Source organism: Olea europaea, unplaced genomic scaffold (genome assembly GCF_002742605.1).
Source record: "Olea europaea var. sylvestris unplaced genomic scaffold, O_europaea_v1 scaffold793, whole genome shotgun sequence".
NCBI lineage: Eukaryota > Viridiplantae > Streptophyta > Magnoliopsida > Lamiales > Oleaceae > Olea > Olea europaea.
In genome coordinates this window covers 43843-62026 of record NW_019266359.1, presented here as the reverse complement: position 1 = coordinate 62026, position 18184 = coordinate 43843, and the positions used below count along the sequence as shown (strand labels likewise).

Genomic DNA, 18184 nt, shown 5'->3' with positions numbered 1-18184 from the left:
TTTTTTTGTCCCATTTGGTTCGATTAAACGTGATTTTTGATTTTGACAGTTCGAATTGTCATCCCTAATAAAATTCATGTCAAGTTAGGTACAATATAAAATGTGTACTTTGAGATGATAGATGCAAACTTACTGGGGTCTCAATTTCTCGTACTGACATTGCAAACGAGAAATATCATGCAAAGATAGTATTGGGTGGTGAGCAAAATATACAGTCTCTGATTAAGCGAACAAAAATATGATCACCCGAGACGTCCGTCTATATGGTGGCAAAATTCTGATAGTGATGAATAGCCAGGAATGTTCTTCACATATTGATCCTATTCTTGAAGCTGGCGGATCCTTTTCGCCGAGTCCATGGTATATGTGGGTTGAGAAGATATTCGACACTCTTCTGGAATAAATACTGTTACGGTCGTTCGAGAGCTACAGGGCTGAGAGCTCGATCCACATTTGATTATGTCCCACCTAGCAGCAGCTCATCCTGTATCGATTATCGATTCACAGTGATCGAGCAAATGTACCATAACAATTAAATTTGATGCTAAGAATGCATTCAAGAAAGCATTACGTACTCTTTTTGGCTGCATTTTCCTCTAATCTTAAGTCATTTCTATTTTCCCATCGATCAATTTATACTATGTTAGCCTCAAGCACAAAGTTAATATTAGAAATTGAAAGAACAAATCTATCCTGCTTCAAGATTATACGAATAACTCAAAACCAATCTGAAATTACTTAAAAAAGTACAAAATGAGAACCCAGAACTGTAATGGACATTGTCAATGGATCATACAGTACTATGAACAAAGAGAGAACTAACATTTCTTTCCTGTGGTGGGATGTAGGAAAAACCTGGATCAAGAATTTTTTTAAAACTTCTATTGGTTTTGAGAGGTCTGGTAAATTTTCTGTCTGTACAAAGCTGTGTATATCTCCCCGTCTCTAGATCACACTGCATGCAGATATGGTAGTCTCCACACTGTTGAGCAAACTTGAAGCTTCTGCTTTTCTTTCCTGTCATTCATATTGAGTCTTCAATCGAGACTTGATTATGAGGAGACTTTGGTACTTGACGTGCTGATGCAGCTGAAAGGCCTTGAAGCATTTTGATGACTTCGTCTGTATCGTCCAGATAATACTTTGCCATACTCGGTTTCTGACCGACGGTGCACGCGAATACTTCTGCTGTATCAGGCAATGAATGGCTGGCAACTGAACTTGCGATGCTCTCGAACATATCCTCATCAGATCTGTCGTCCCCTATGCACAACACAAAATCGGGTGGCTTCCCGGTATTCCTCATGGTTGTAATGAGATTCTCGACGACCACGCCTTTGCTCACACCCTTAAGCACATCAAGAACATACATCATATCAAAGATGAAACAGATTTAAGAACTGTATCGGTCGTACTATTCTATTCCACATATTTCAACATTACATAATCTAATCGAGAATTAGAGACATTTCTTGAATCCTAAACATGAGGATTCAAAATCTTTCATGAAACCCTTTTAACAGATTCAGCATTTTAAAAAAGTCAGTTTCCTCAGCTTTTTCCGGGGCCCAAATAACTCAAGTTTTAACTACAATATTTCAGGTCAAAGGTGTAATATAGTGATAGAAAGAAAAAAACTCTCTATAATTATGAGTTCTATTGAACCCAGAAATCATGCATTGGAAGAATCCGCTATTGAGTATTCCAATGTGCAACATCCATCGAAGGAGTTGGTAAGGGTGGGGAGAAACAGATTTCCACGATAAATTTTGAGTTTGTTTTATGATCACTACCTGTGGTTTCACCTCAACAATGTGCTGGCCTCTTTTAACAACCACGGGTTCATTAGCAAGCACGCTTTCCAAGTGATCAAGAAGCTCTTTTGCCTGCCATGTGCCAAAGTCGGGGTCGGCTTCTTGATGATGCCACACTAAAGCACTCTCCTTTTGTTCAATCGATGAACCGTCAGTAGCCTCCGTATAATGCTCCATTATAGGCAAAACTATGTTTTTCCAGCTCAAGTCGACGACTAAACCGCAAGATTCCCATGCAGAATTCGTAGGCCACCTAGCAGAAGAAAATGGTAAATTAAACAAGGAAAAAACACACACAACATTCATAGTCGTACATAGAGTGAAATATTACCAGGTGAAGTAGCCATGTTCTGCAGATAACCCGAGTCTCTCACATGGAGAGAACCACTTTTCTAATGAATCCTTCCCTCTGCCACTAACAATAAACACAACATTCATTGGATCATTGCATAAACCATTCAAGACGGAAATAACTGCACGGCATGGAGATTTGTCAATTAGATCTTGTGGCATCATGGTACCATCATAGTCGAGAAGGATAAGCCTACTACTAGTATTCTTATATGCAGAAACAATGTGTTCCACAGAAAGCTTCCTGAAATGAGGCCCCAAGGCGACAACTCGGATATTCAAACCAAAGCCAATGCCCCAACACCTGTTTTCGTAATACTGAGCACAAGCTCTTTCGAGGTCCTGATCAAAACTCCTGGCCCAATAGGCAACATCATGCGATGTAACATACTTGTAATGTTTCTCGTGGCGCAGTTCTTTCTCCAAGTCCTGCATTGAAATTGCTGAATGCATGGCCTCGGCCACACAACTGATGTTCCATGGATTCACTCGAATTGCACCACTTAGAGATGGAGAACATCCTATAAATTCCGAGACAATAATGACACTTTTCCTTGGAGCGGCTGATCCCTCAAGTCCCAACACCTCATCCAAATAAGGGCTACCCTGCCTAGATACAGTGTACTTATAAGGCACCAAATTCAATCCATCCCTCACAGCATTTACCACGACACACTCAGAAATCACATAATACGCAACCTTATCTTGAAAAGAAACAGGGCCATTGATACAAACAATTGGTTCATAGTCTGCACTACCATATCGTCGATTAACTTCTGTCGCAACATTATTAATCTCGTTTTGAACCTCTTGGATATCATTTCCCTGACTCCTTGGGGAGTTCATAATTTGAACCAAAACAACACTTCCCCTATATCTCGGATTCTCGTCCAAAAGCTGCCCAAAGGCTTCAAACTTCAAACCAATACCCTTAAACATGTCCACATCATCTACACCCAACAACACAATTTTCCCATCATACTTCTCCTTCAATTCCTTAACTTTCTTAGGAGTGTCCGGTAACGACATAATTGATTCAATCTGACCCATATGAATTCCAACAGGTAGAATTTTAATACTAACAGTTCTACCATAGTAATCTAGACCAATATACCCCCTCTTGGATTGGTAATCCAATCCAAGCATTCTACTACAACATGATAAGAAATGCCTAGCATAATCAAATGTTTGGAATCCAATAAGATCACAGTTTAAAAGGGCCCTCAAAATTTCCTCCCTAACAGGCAAAGTTCTATAAATTTCAGATGAAGGAAAAAGACTATGAAGGAAAAATCCAAGCTTTACTCTATTGTACCTTTTCCTCAGGAAAGTAGGTAGCACCATGAGATGATAATCAAAGAAATGCCTAGCATAATCAAATGTTTGGAATCCAATAAGATCACAGTTTAAAAGGGCCCTCAAAATTTCCTCCCTAACAGGCAAAGTTCTATAAATTTCAGATGAAGGAAAAAGACTATGAAGGAAAAATCCAAGCTTTACTCTATTGTACCTTTTCCTCAGGAAAGTAGGTAGCACCATGAGATGATAATCATGTACCCAAACATAATCTTCATCTGGGTTGATAACCTCCATAACCTTGTCAGCAAAAACCTTGTTTGCCGAAACATAAGCCTGCCACATGTCCTTATCAAATCTGACTCCATGATCAGGTGTAAAAGGCAACATGTAATGAAATAAAGGCCACAGATAATGCTTACAAAAGCCATGATAAAATTTGTTCATCAAATTCAATGACAGAAAGGTAGGCACACATTTGAATTTTTCATACAAAAGTTGACCCACTTCTTCTTGTTCTAATGGATCAATCTCCACCCTCAAGCACCCCACATACACAAATTCCACATCTGGTGAAAACCCATCTTTCATTTGTAAAATTAAGGCATCTTCATCCCAATCAAAGCACCATTTATTGGTTTCTGAATCTTTATATGCCTTTAGAGGTAGCTGATTGGCTACAATGACTCTTCTTTCTTGATGAACAGGGGCATCAGATTCTACCCCTTCATCACGATCATCAAAATCAGATATGATTCCCGGAACGGAAATCACTCTCGGAACCCGGGCCCGATCACCTCCACTCGAATAGTCATCGAGGTTCAACAGATTGAAATAAGATCTCGACAACATAATGAGGAAAAAAAAAAAAAAAACACCAGCATTTCTTGAATCCTAAACATGAGGATTCAAAATCTTTCATGAAACCCTTTTAACAGATTCAGCATTTTAAAAAAGTCAGTTTCCTCAGCTTTTTCCGGGGCCCAAATAACTCAAGCTTATTCCATTAACTACAATATTTCAGGTCAAAGGTGTAATATAGTGATAGAACGAAAAAAACTCTCTATAATTATGAGTTCTATTGAACCCAGAAATCATGCATTGGAAGAATCCGCTATTGAGTATTCCAATGTGCAACATCCATCGAAGGAGTTGGTAAGGGTGGGGAGAAACAGATTTCCACGATAAATCTTGAGTTTGTTTTATGATCACTACCTGTGGTTTCACCTCAACAATGTGCTGGCCTCTTTTAACAACCACGGGTTCATTAGCAAGCACGCTTTCCAAGTGATCAAGAAGCTCTTTTGCCTGCCATGTGCCAAAGTCGGGGTCGGCTTCTTGATGATGCCACACTAAAGCACTCTCCTTTTGTTCAATCGATGAACCGTCAGTAGCCTCCGTATAATGCTCCATTATAGGCAAAACTATGTTTTTCCAGCTCAAGTCGACGACTAAACCGCAAGATTCCCATGCAGAATTCGTAGTCCACCTAGCAGAAAAAAATGGTAAATTAAACAAGGAAAAAACACACACAACATTCATAGTCGTACATAGAGTGAAATATTACCAGGTGAAGTAGCCATGTTCTGCAGATAACCCGAGTCTCTCACATGGAGAGAACCACTTTTCTAATGAATCCTTCCCTCTGCCACTAACAATAAACACAACATTCATTGGATCATTGCATAAACCATTCAGGACGGAAATAACTGCACGACATGGAGATTTGTCAATTAGATCTTGTGGCATCATGGTACCATCATAGTCGAGAAGGATAAGCCTACTACTAGTATTCTTATATGCAGAAACAATGTGTTCCACAGAAAGCTTCCTGAAATGAGGCCCCAAGGCGACAACTCGGATATTCAAACCAAAGCCAATGCCCCAACACCTGTTTTCGTAATACTGAGCACAAGCTCTTTCGAGGTCCTGATCAAAACTCCTGGCCCAATAGGCAACATCATGCGATGTAACATACTTGTAATGTTTCTCGTGGCGCAGTTCTTTCTCCAAGTCCTGCATTGAAATTGCTGAATGCATGGCCTCGGCCACACAACTGATGTTCCATGGATTCACTCGAATTGCACCACTTAGAGATGGAGAACATCCTATAAATTCCGAGACAATAATGACACTTTTCCTTGGAGCGGCTGATCCCTCAAGTCCCAACACCTCATCCAAATAAGGGCTACCCTGCCTAGATACAATGTACTTATAAGGCACCAAATTCAATCCATCCCTCACAGCATTTACCACGACACACTCAGAAATCACATAATACGCAACCTTTAATCATGTACCCAAACATAATCTTCATCTGGGTTGATAACCTCCATAACCTTGTCAGCAAAAACCTTGTTTGCCGAAACATAAGCCTGCCACATGTCCTTATCAAATCTGACTCCATGATCAGGAGTAAAAGGCAACATGTAATGAAATAAAGGCCACAGATAATGCTTACAAAAGCCATGATAAAATTTGTTCATCAAATTCAATGACAGAAAGGTAGGCACACATTTGAATTTTTCATACAAAAGTTGACCCACTTCTTCTTGTTCTAATGGTTCAATCTCCACCCTCAAGCACCCCACATACACAAATTCCACATCTGGTGAAAACCCATCTTTCATTTGTAAAATTAAGGCATCTTCATCCCAATCAAAGCACCATTTATTGGTTTCTGAATCTTTATATGCCTTTAGAGGTAGCTGATTGGCTACAATGACTCTTCTTTCTTGATGAACAGGGGCATCAGATTCTACCCCTTCATCACGATCATCAAAATCAGATATGATTCCCGGAACGGAAATCACTCTCGGAACCCGGGCCCGATCACCTCCACTCGAATAGTCATCGAGGTTCAACAGATTGAAATAAGATCTCGACAACATAATGAGGAAAAAAAAAAAAAAAACACCAGCAAAATCTTGGATTTTCTTGACACAACAGATAAAGATCCCAATGTAGAGTAACTTCAGTATAAAAACAGAATAATCTATTTACTTCAAAAGGGTTATCTCTTCTTGTTTGTGTGTGTTAATCCAAACCGAAAAGTGTGTAAATTCATGGTATAAAAGGCAAGATTAATACCACCTAGTACTGAAAATGCTTTTTTTCTTTATTCTGTACAAGGAAAGCAAAATCTTGGATTTTCTTGACACAACAGATAAAGATCCCAATGTAGAGTAACTTCAGTATAAAAACAGAATAATCTATTTACTTCAAAAGGGTTATCTCTTCTTGTTTGTGTGTGTTAATCCAAACCGAAAAGTGTGTAAATTCATGGTATAAAAGGCAAGATTAATACCACCTAGTACTGAAAATGCTTTTTTTCTTTATTCTGTACAAGGAAAGTGCAAGGAGGATAAGAATGAAAGATGACCGACTTACAAATATGAATATAATGTACGCAATGGGTTTGGTTTGGAATTTATCGGCCAGGATTGACTATTACACCACGGGTTCATTAGCAAGCACGCTTTCCAAGTGATCAAGAAGCTCTTTTGCCTGCCATGTGCCAAAGTCGGGGTCGGCTTCTTGATGATGCCACACTAAAGCACTCTCCTTTTGTTCAATCGATGAACCGTCAGTAGCCTCCGTATAATGCTCCATTATAGGCAAAACTATGTTTTTCCAGCTCAAGTCGACGACTAAACCGCAAGATTCCCATGCAGAATTCGTAGTCCACCTAGCAGAAAAAAATGGTAAATTAAACAAGGAAAAAACACACACGACATTCATAGTCGTACATAGAGTGAAATATTACCAGGTGAAGTAGCCATGTTCTGCAGATAACCCGAGTCTCTCACATGGAGAGAACCACTTTTCTAATGAATCCTTCCCTCTGCCACTAACAATAAACACAACATTCATTGGATCATTGCATAAACCATTCAAGACGGAAATAACTGCACGGCATGGAGATTTGTCAATTAGATCTTGTGGCATCATGGTACCATCATAGTCGAGAAGGATAAGCCTACTACTAGTATTCTTATATGCAGAAACAATGTGTTCCACAGAAAGCTTCCTGAAATGAGGCCCCAAGGCGACAACTCGGATATTCAAACCAAAGCCAATGCCCCAACACCTGTTTTCGTAATACTGAGCACAAGCTCTTTCGAGGTCCTGATCAAAACTCCTGGCCCAATAGGCAACATCATGCGATGTAACATACTTGTAATGTTTCTCGTGGCGCAGTTCTTTCTCCAAGTCCTGCATTGAAATTGCTGAATGCATGGCCTCGGCCACACAACTGATGTTCCATGGATTCACTCGAATTGCACCACTTAGAGATGGAGAACATCCTATAAATTCCGAGACAATAATGACACTTTTCCTTGGAGCGGCTGATCCCTCAAGTCCCAACACCTCATCCAAATAAGGGCTACCCTGCCTAGATACAGTGTACTTATAAGGCACCAAATTCAATCCATCCCTCACAGCATTTACCACGACACACTCAGAAATCACATAATACGCAACCTTATCTTGAAAAGAAACAGGGCCATTGATACAAACAATTGGTTCATAGTCTGCACTACCATATCGTCGATTAACTTCTGTCGCAACATTATTAATCTCGTTTTGAACCTCTTGGATATCATTTCCCTGACTCCTTGGGGAGTTCATAATTTGAACCAAAACAACACTTCCCCTATATCTCGGATTCTCGTCCAAAAGCTGCCCAAAGGCTTCAAACTTCAAACCAATACCCTTAAACATGTCCACATCATCTACACCCAACAACACAATTTTCCCATCATACTTTTCCTTCAATTCCTTAACTTTCTTAGGAGTGTCTGGTAACGACATAATTGATTCAATCTGACCCATATGAATTCCAACAGGTAGAATTTTAATACTAACAGTTCTACCATAGTAATCTAGACCAATATACCCCCTCTTGGATTGGTAATCCAATCCAAGCATTCTACTACAACATGACAAGAAATGCCTAGCATAATCAAATGTTTGGAATCCAATAAGATCACAGTTTAAAAGGGCCCTCAAAATTTCCTCCCTAACAGGCAAAGTTCTATAAATTTCAGATGAAGGAAAAAGACTATGAAGGAAAAATCCAAGCTTTACTCTATTGTACCTTTTCCTCAGGAAAGTAGGTAGCACCATGAGATGATAATCATGTACCCAAACATAATCTTCATCTGGGTTGATAACCTCCATAACCTTGTCAGCAAAAACCTTGTTTGCCGAAACATAAGCCTGCCACATGTCCTTATCAAATCTGACTCCATGATCAGGTGTAAAAGGCAACATGTAATGAAATAAAGGCCACAGATAATGCTTACAAAAGCCATGATAAAATTTGTTCATCAAATTCAATGACAGAAAGGTAGGCACACATTTGAATTTTTCATACAAAAGTTGACCCACTTCTTCTTGTTCTAATGGTTCAATCTCCACCCTCAAGCACCCCACATACACAAATTCCACATCTGGTGAAAACCCATCTTTCATTTGTAAAATTAAGGCATCTTCATCCCAATCAAAGCACCATTTATTGGTTTCTGAATCTTTATATGCCTTTAGAGGTAGCTGATTGGCTACAATGACTCTTCTTTCTTGATGAACAGGTGCATCAGATTCTACCCCTTCATCACGATCATCAAAATCAGATATGATTCCCGGAACGGAAATCACTCTCGGAACCCGGGCCCGATCACCTCCACTCGAATAGTCATCGAGGTTCAACAGATTGAAATAAGATCTCGACAACATAATGAGGGGAAAAAAAAACACCAGAAAAATCTTGGATTTTCTTGACACAACAGATAAAGATCCCAATGTAGAGTAACTTCAGTATAAAAACAGAATAATCTATTTACTTCAAAAGGGTTATCTCTTCTTGTTTGTGTGTGTTAATCCAAACCGAAAAGTGTGTAAATTCATGGTATAAAAGGCAAGATTAATACCACCTAGTACTGAAAATGCTTTTTTTCTTTATTCTGTACAAGGAAAGTGCAAGGAGGATAAGAATGAAAGATGACCGACTTACAAATATGAATATAATGTACGCAATGGGTTTGGTTTGGAATTTATCGGCCAGGATTGACTATTACACCCCAGCATGAAGATCATGTTCATCTCTTTTATTCAGTCTTCAATAAGATCTTCCAACCCTTTTAATTTCTCTCTCTATATCTGTAGTCGAGCCTATTCTTTTATTATCACATGTATATATATCTTAAATGAGGATAGTTGGACAGTCACGCGTTATGGAACCTACGAGATAACGCCTGGCTTTATATATTTATATATTTTTTAGTATAATTTAATTAGCTGTATAAATTATTTTTCCACATTTAGTTCGATTATTGTTATAATTGTTTAGTTAAAAAAGTAGGTGAAAGACTAATTTTTAGTGAATTTCATTTTCGGTATTAAATTTTGGCTATTTTTAAAGCCAGCTAAACATAAATCTCGTGTCGATTTCAGTACTTTATTTTACTTTAACGTAAAACTTTTAACTTTTCAGTTAGTCGAACTAATATCTGTTAAAGGGGTTTAGTTCAGTTATTAATTTAAAATAAATAAAATTAAGTGACTTACAAAAAATTCGTAGCACTTTTGGAACTAAACCATGTTTTTAGTATTTTTTGTGTAATAATTTAATATAAAAACGATAATTTAGACATGGGAAGTCAAATATTTACAATTATTACTAGAAATATAGAATAAAGAATGAGATAAAACTAAATTTAATGTAACGATTTAGATAATGTTCATATACATTTTGAATTAGAGGCCCAATAGGCAACATCATGCGATGTAACATACTTGTAATGTTTCTCGTGGCGCAGTTCTTTCTCCAAGTCCTGCATTGAAATTGCTGAATGCATGGCCTCGGCCACACAACTGATGTTCCATGGATTCACTCGAATTGCACCACTTAGAGATGGAGAACATCCTATAAATTCCGAGACAATAATGACACTTTTCCTTGGAGCGGCTGATCCCTCAAGTCCCAACACCTCATCCAAATAAGGGCTACCCTGCCTAGATACAGTGTACTTATAAGGCACCAAATTCAATCCATCCCTCACAGCATTTACCACGACACACTCAGAAATCACATAATACGCAACCTTATCTTGAAAAGAAACAGGGCCATTGATACAAACAATTGGTTCATAGTCTGCCGTGTAGTTCATCGCCGTCACCCACTCGTGACTTAATTTATGCGGTGGTGTAATCAAATTGGTCCACGTAGCTGCGAAAATCATGGTTTTGCGTTAGGTCGGATTAGATAGTTATCCACAAGAATGGCTCGTACTGACTCCTTGGGGAGTTCATAATTTGAACCAAAACAACACTTCCCCTATATCTCGGATTCTCGTCCAAAAGCTGCCCAAAGGCTTCAAACTTCAAACCAATACCCTTAAACATGTCCACATCATCTACACCCAACAACACAATTTTCCCATCATACTTTTCCTTCAATTCCTTAACTTTCTTAGGAGTGTCTGGTAACGACATAATTGATTCAATCTGACCCATATGAATTCCAACAGGTAGAATTTTAATACTAACAGTTCTACCATAGTAATCTAGACCAATATACCCCCTCTTGGATTGGTAATCCAATCCAAGCATTCTACTACAACATGACAATATCTACTTCCTTTGAGTAGGTGTTGCCGGTTTAGTCCGGTCCTAATTATTAATTATTAGGAATTTTATATTCGCTTAACAATTTTATGTACAGTGGCTAGGATTCGTTTGACATAATTTTTGAAAAGTCAAAATGAATTTTTGAAATTCAAAGACTGCTTTCGAATATTTTTGGTTAATTTTATAAAAGTATTTTTCTAGTTAGAAAGAATTTTTAAAGTAAATTGATCCAATGTTGCTTTATTTAAAAGCTCTTACGGAAGATGAAAGTTCTTTGAAAAATTAGATTTTAAATATCAAATACAGGTAACTTTGCTCTTTTTACAAGAAATATGAATTCTGTCAATTAGGTCATAAGTATCTTCTACTGCAACATACTTCATATATACGAATGCTTATACATAAGTTAAAATTCGAACTAGAGTTAAGTCACTCGACCCGCGAGAGTGATCACGGGAATGACCGCGCCCTCACATGAGATGAGTGAGTCCCGTATGAATTAAAAAATTCCAACCCCATGTGTGTGCGCAGTCATCCACGCAGTCACTCACGCGATTCGTGTAGCATAACCCTTCGAACTAATTGTGTAGAAAAAGAAGACAAGTAATGACATTTTAATTTAAGCCAATTATTTAGTCATGTTTGGCTTACATTTCATAATTTATTCATTTTATAAATTTATTTTTAATCACATATTTTATAAGATTCATATGTTTATAAATTTTTTAAATATATATTTCATTAATTTTTATTCAAACCAAACAGGTGCTTAATATTTCCATATCGCAAATAGTCAATTATCTTATCCATTACGTCGGCCAATCGGATTGCATGTTTGCCTTTGAGTCATATTTAAATATTTAAAGTTGGGTCCATTTGTGTGGCCCAGCCGAATATGATTTGATTTCTTAAGATACGGCATTAATTAGCAGCCCACAAGACCTTTTCACTTTTCAAAAGCATGCTTATCATTAAAAAAAATAATAATAATTTAAAACATCATCCAATTTTCCAAGTATGAGAATATTCTAAGAATAAAATTAGATTAATAATATATTTTTGAAAATTAATTGGTTTAATACCAAAGAATATTACTACCTAATATTGTCTTTTTGTCCCTGGCGGCGCTAATTTTAGTTACATCCACGGCAACTCTTGTAATGGTTATCTAAAATTGTATAATCTATGATACGTGGAAAGATAATAATTTTGTCTCGATTTTTATTTTAAAAGATTATAAATGCTAAGAATAGTAGCTCGAACCTCTGTGTGTTGTTTATTGCTTGCATCTTTATGAAATTTGAAATTTAATGTTAACATGCTTCGTAAAAATGTGTCTGGTATGAAAATAAATATTTTCTCGTGCTCTTTTTGAGCTATATGGCCTTTGATGTTGTATTGAGTATGTGCTGAAGTTCATTACAAAAAGTCAACATCGTTCACGATGGTGAATTAAGCCCTTGTATGAATGTTTTTACTTTTTGTACGAGACTATTGCTATCCAGCACCCTTGGTAGGGATGGCAGTAGGTCAGGTTTGGGGTGCGGCACCCCGTCCCCGTCGCGTCTTAGCTGAGAGGTGGCTAGTCTCGTTTGTTGCCTCATTTATTTATTTATTTACATTTTCGAAATCTCAAGTTATGATGTTATTGAAGAATAAAATACAAATTTTTATAATTTAGTCAAAGGAGTTTAATAGTCAATATGTGCTCAAAAATACTAATTTTTCGCACCTTTCTTGGAAGTTTTGAACTTGACCAAATTGCAACAATAAAGTGCTTGATTCAAAAAAATTTCATGTTGAAACTTCACAGCAACTTTTATGAACCATTTCATGAATCTTTGAATAACAAAATTAAGAAAGTCTATTAAATGGGTTGATATCATTTCATGAATCTTTTAATAAAATTTCAGATTTTTTAATTTTTTTTCTCTTCACGGGGCTGGACGAGTTTTTTTGCCATCACTAACCCTTGGTGCTACAAAATCATTTTAGGTGATATTATGTAATAGACTCAATTAAAAGTATAATTTTATAAAACTCATTTAATTTTACATATCATATAACACCATTTCGTGTCACATCGACTAGTGTCACACGAGTGAAAATGAATAAAATTACTCTTTGTACAATGTAAAATTTCATACTTTTATTTATAGATTTCGTGGAAATTGATTATTTGACAAGTTCAAAGTTGTCTTCTACACAATTTTATATTAGAATTTACTAATGTGAAGGAAAGAAATTGTAGTTTCTTTGTTGGTGGATATTATCTAAATGGAAACTTTTTTCTGTTGAGTCGTCTCAAAGTCTGATGGAGACTGTTTGTTTGTGTTTTCAAAATATCTTTTTGCTGTTTCGTACGAAAATAAAGTTTCGTTTAAAATCACATATATAAAGCTTGTTCGATAGAGATTTTTTGATTATTAGAGATAAAAGTGAGTCTTATCTGTGAGAGAAGAATTCAAAAATGACGACTGAAATAATGAAATAACGATCAAAAAATTAATTTTAATTGACTTAAAATTTGTACCAAAACAAGCACATAATTTTAAAAGTATTGACCTACCATGAACCCCACCCAAGAAAAAAACAAAACCACAAAGTGGACCTATTTTAGCCAAGTTTGAATCCATTTGAAGAGTTGAAAGTTGGCTGATCAAAGGCATTTCCCATTTGAACTTTGAAAAAAGTTGTTTAAATCCCATACAACACGTAATTAACTCAAAACTTTCAAATTACCCACAGAAGACGAAATCGAGCAAGTCAATTATAGAGATCTTATCAATGTACTAATTTTGAATTAGTCGGCTTACTTTGAAATCGGGAATCTCTTTCATATTTATATAAAAATTTCTCTCTACTTTCATAAAAGTATTCCTCAAAAAAACTAATGAAAACATAATAATGATTGTAATTCATTACAATAAATAAAAACATTTTTCAAGTAGAATAGTTGCGATAAAGCCAAAAAGACTTTGATTCCAAGATTATATATGATGTTATGAAGTTAAGAGTTAATTGTTCACAAATAATTAACAAAAAAAATCTCAATATTTAGATCTATTTGATTTATATAAAAATTAATTTTATAATAAAATTTAATAGAAGTTAACTTGGAATATCTAGGTACAATACCTTAAAGCGTGATTTTCCATCTTTTATTTTCCTAGGGGCTATGTGGTTTTTGGTTTTCCACCTTTTTTTTTTAAAATTTTTGGCAATGGGAACAAATTCTAGGGACAATTGTAAAAAATGATATTCTTGAAATTGACAATTTTCATGTAAAACAAAGTCAAACAAATACCAAAATATAGATGATTTTTTGATCTTTTTTTCCTCTTTTTTTTTTTATTTGGTTGGCAATGGAAACAAATTTTAGGAACAATGATAAAAGTGGATATCTATTAAATTGACAATTTTCATATAAAACAAAGTCAAACGAACACCAAAAAATACTTTTTACTTCAACATTTTTCACGTAAAAACGTATACCAATCAAACACAATAATTTACAATTCCCAAGAAAACAATTTTTAGGTAATTCAATTTCTTGGAATTCATTTTGTTTTCATCCAAATTCCATCTTCGCAATCAAACAGATCCTTAATGTAATGTGTGGTTGAAAAATTGTGAATCTTATTAAATGTGTAGTTAAAATTAATTATTGATCCTGACTTAAATTTTAATCAAAATTTTAAATTGAACCAAACCGTAACTTATATTATTTTTTATAACAAAAATATCGAGAGAATCTCAAAATAACCTGGCTTGAAATCTGGCAGTATCTTTAATGGCTTAGATAAAACTGCAACCTGGTTCATGCGTTTTATAAAAACAATTAATAAGTCTTAACTATTCCCTCCATCTCATTAAAATAATCCTACTTCTTTTTCAATTAAAAAAAAATTAATGAATTTAGTTAAAATAATAAAATTTACTATCATTTTTCATAAAATATTCTTCCATTAATGCAATCAATATTTAAGATAATTAAATTATATTTGTAATATTAAAGCACATTATATATGGGTGTATTAGAAAATTAATAAATTAACTACATTCTCAAATAAGAAACGAGACTATGATTTGAGACGTACGATGACTATCTACATGGGATGGAGGGAGTAATAAAATATGGGATAATTGACACAAACATCCCTACCTCTTAATCTTATTGTGTAAAACATCCATAACTTATTGTTTGGTATTTTCACCACCACATTCCACCTTTCATTGGGCAAAAGGACATTTTCATTCATTTTTGATGATTTTATCCTCTATTTAAAAAAACCAAAAAGAAAAGAAATGAAAAAACAATGAACTAATTGCAACCAAAGTCCCAAATTTTAAAAAAAATTACAAATGAGTTAAAAATATATTCTTAAAAATCAAAACTGAAAATTACAAAAATACAAAAACCTTTATTCTTAACCCACGATATTGGAGAGCACTGAAATTTTGATAAAGTTTTAATTAAGTTTTGTGGCACGAATTCCAAGTGTTCAATTGAAATGGAGTCGAGAGGCATTCACGAGTAGAAGGCATCTTCACTAATTGGTTGATTCGAGACAAATTAATGAAGACCCGTATATGCATTTTGTTCACCATGATGAGTAGAAGAAAATGGTCATGGTCCCCGACCGTGGTTCTCAATGCCAGCGTCGAAATTTGGGATGAAAACTGCGTTGTTTGTTGCCTTCAAATTGGAAGGAGATTGAATTTGATTTAAACTGTTTCTTGATAATATGGGACTATGAAACTGCTCGGCTAGAGGAGTATTGGAAGCCTATAATGGGTTTGGCGATGGGTGTTGGAGGGTTGCCCTGAATTAGTATTTAAGTCTTACGTGAAGGCATGTTTTCAGCCCTGAATTTTATCTGATTTTGGAACTATTATACTAAATTTTGGTATGGGATTGTAGAGTAAGATGATCTGGTCCAACATGCAACCATTCAACAAATTATTTCTTCTTTAGCAATTATTTACTCCGATGGGGAGAGCATTTTTCAACGTTTTAGGTAGCAGTGGGGTGGGTTAAACTATCAATAATTTAGGTGGCGGAGGGTTAAACTCACAGTAAAAAAAAGGTTTTTTTTTTTTTTATTATTATAGTTCTGATTTTTAAGAATATATTTTTAAATCATTTGAATTTTTTTTATTTGAAAATTTAGGACTTTGGTTGCAATTAGTCCATTGTTTTTCTTTTCTTTTCTTTTCTTTTTGTTTTATTTAAATAGAAGAGTAAAATTGTTAAAAAGGATGAAAATGACCTTTTGTGCAATAAAAGGTGGAATGTAGGGATGAAAATGTTAAAAAATGAAAGTTAGAGCATTTTGCACAATAATATTAAAAGGTAGGGATGTTTTATGCCAACTACCCATAAAATAAGCATGAAGTATTAAAATAAAAGTTTTCGAAATAGAAAAATAAAATAAAATAGAAGTAATAAAATTTGAAAATAGAGGGAAAAAAGCATTCTCCTTCCCAGCTCAATCCATATTACGCGTCAAATCTCGATCTAATTCTTATTGTTTTTTTACTAATTTCACTTGTCGAAAACCCAACTCACGATAACTTAAGCACTTGATAATACAGCTTAAAGCAACATCGATAAACTAATCCTTGTTGTCAATAAATTTGAGTATGAACTATGTCTTGATTTTTTTTTTAAATCGAGATTTCATTATTTTCTTAAAATAAAAACTATTTTTGCATTGAAACCAATGACAAAACTACAACTTTTGATGGATGTTGACATGGCATCATGGGTACACGTTGTTGGCCTAACTGGATTGGTCTTATTTCATAATCTACTAGGAAGGTGACATGTGAGCCCACCATGATCTTTTACAAGATTGGGATTGTAGAGAAAATAATTCCAAATGTATGAAAATTGGTTGGAAATAATCCTCGCCACGTTTTTAGGGTTTGTGTCAATTTCCGTGCGCCAACTTTGTTGATTTTTATTAATTGTTCATCCTTGTGGTTATCTATCTATCCTTTACTTCTTTTGTGGGGATTATGATTTGAGTGATGTTCTTTTCAAGGAGGTTGCTTCCTTTTGGGAACCATGTTTCAACTTGTTAGTAACGATTTATTTATTACGTGCAAGAGATGATATTTATTAGGATGATTGATGGAAGTGATCGATGGATATATATGACTAAATAAATTTTACGTGATTAAGAAAGAGAGTTGTGTAAAATATTTGTTTATTTTCAGTTCAGTATGTTGTACTAGGTTTAAATTTTACAGCCTTTTATATGTAATTGAAATGAATTTTCAAGAGTTCTTGATTTTATTGATCAAACTAATCAATCGATCCTATTTTATGACTTTGATATTTTATAACATATTTGTAAGAGAGAGGTTATAAAATTCACGACGAAAATATTGTAACTAGTTAAGAAATATGATATATGCATGTATATCGATTACATGTTATAAAACTCATTTTCCTACGTTTGAACGTGATAAACAAGAATAATTCTTAAGATGAGATAAATTATAGTTTATGTCAAATCGTGATATATGGTTTTCGAAAAAAAAAAATATGAATTCACTCAATTTAGTCAATTCTTGACATATGAATTGATCAAAGAATTTAGACGAAATGGTTGAATTGTAGTGGGCAACTTTTAAAGCTTATCCAATGAACCAAAGTCATGTCCTTGAAATCTTTATCCATGTATTGCTTGGACCCTTTATTCTTAGTGCTTTTAAGGATTAAATTTGTGGCAATGTCAAATTTGGTTAAACACTCTAGAAGGGTAGAGATTGAGATTAGGAAAAAAGAAAAAAGAAAAAAGAAAAAAAAAAAAAACTGACTTAGACTGTGCTCAATACATTAGATTGAATAAGAAAATTGATAATTTTGTTCTCTTCTTTAATTTCATTTAATCCTATTTGGTCTAGCATGAAACCCACTAGTTGAGTTATGTAAATTATAATCGGCATACAAGGGTTTGATCTATCCCTTTTAATAATGTTGATATTTTAAAATGCCATGTCAAAATACAATTTGGTTTTAGAGCTCAAAATGCTTCAATGAGCTATTTGAAATATAAACGAACAATCAAATTTCGAGA

The 18184-nt window shown here is 34.9% G+C and overlaps 2 protein-coding genes across 4 annotated transcripts; both read right to left on the bottom strand.

Annotated features, from left to right (window-relative positions):
- Window positions 1-679: 679 nt before the first annotated feature.
- LOC111391436 (probable alpha,alpha-trehalose-phosphate synthase [UDP-forming] 11) lies at window positions 680-9638 on the bottom strand. Of its 3 annotated transcripts, none has more exons than XM_023016657.1 (4): window positions 7228-9638; window positions 6918-7149; window positions 4677-4718; window positions 680-1348 (listed from the first exon to the last, which is right to left on the bottom strand). In XM_023016657.1, exons 1-4 carry the CDS (start codon window positions 9198-9200, stop codon window positions 1025-1027), a joined length of 2571 nt encoding a protein of 856 aa, XP_022872425.1. In that variant the 5' UTR covers window positions 9201-9638; the 3' UTR covers window positions 680-1024. The 3 variants fall into 3 exon arrangements, with proteins under 3 accessions (XP_022872425.1, XP_022872424.1, XP_022872426.1); XM_023016656.1 differs by lacking the exons at window positions 4677-4718; window positions 6918-7149; window positions 7228-9638 and adding exons at window positions 1794-2067; window positions 2146-3336; window positions 3532-4341; XM_023016658.1 differs by lacking the exons at window positions 4677-4718; window positions 6918-7149; window positions 7228-9638 and adding exons at window positions 1794-2067; window positions 2146-3480; window positions 3676-4341.
- LOC111391444 (probable alpha,alpha-trehalose-phosphate synthase [UDP-forming] 8) lies at window positions 5750-6592 on the bottom strand. The gene has a single exon (XM_023016670.1). It carries the CDS (start codon window positions 6350-6352, stop codon window positions 5750-5752), a length of 603 nt encoding a protein of 200 aa, XP_022872438.1. The 5' UTR covers window positions 6353-6592.
- Window positions 9639-18184: the final 8546 nt, after the last annotated feature.

Excerpts from the sequence above, each read along its gene's own strand:
- LOC111391444 (XM_023016670.1), bottom strand. The coding sequence starts at position 6,352 with ATGTTGTCGAGATCTTATTTCAATCTGTTGAACCTCGATGACTATTCG.
- LOC111391436 (XM_023016657.1), bottom strand. The coding sequence starts at position 9,200 with ATGTTGTCGAGATCTTATTTCAATCTGTTGAACCTCGATGACTATTCG. Across the intron at positions 7,150-7,227 it reads GAACATGGCTACTTCACCTG|GTGGACTACGAATTCTGCAT; the intron begins GTAATATTTCAC and ends TTTTTCTGCTAG. Across the intron at positions 4,719-6,917 it reads TGCTTGCTAATGAACCCGTG|GTTGTTAAAAGAGGCCAGCA; the intron begins GTGTAATAGTCA and ends AATGAACCCGTG.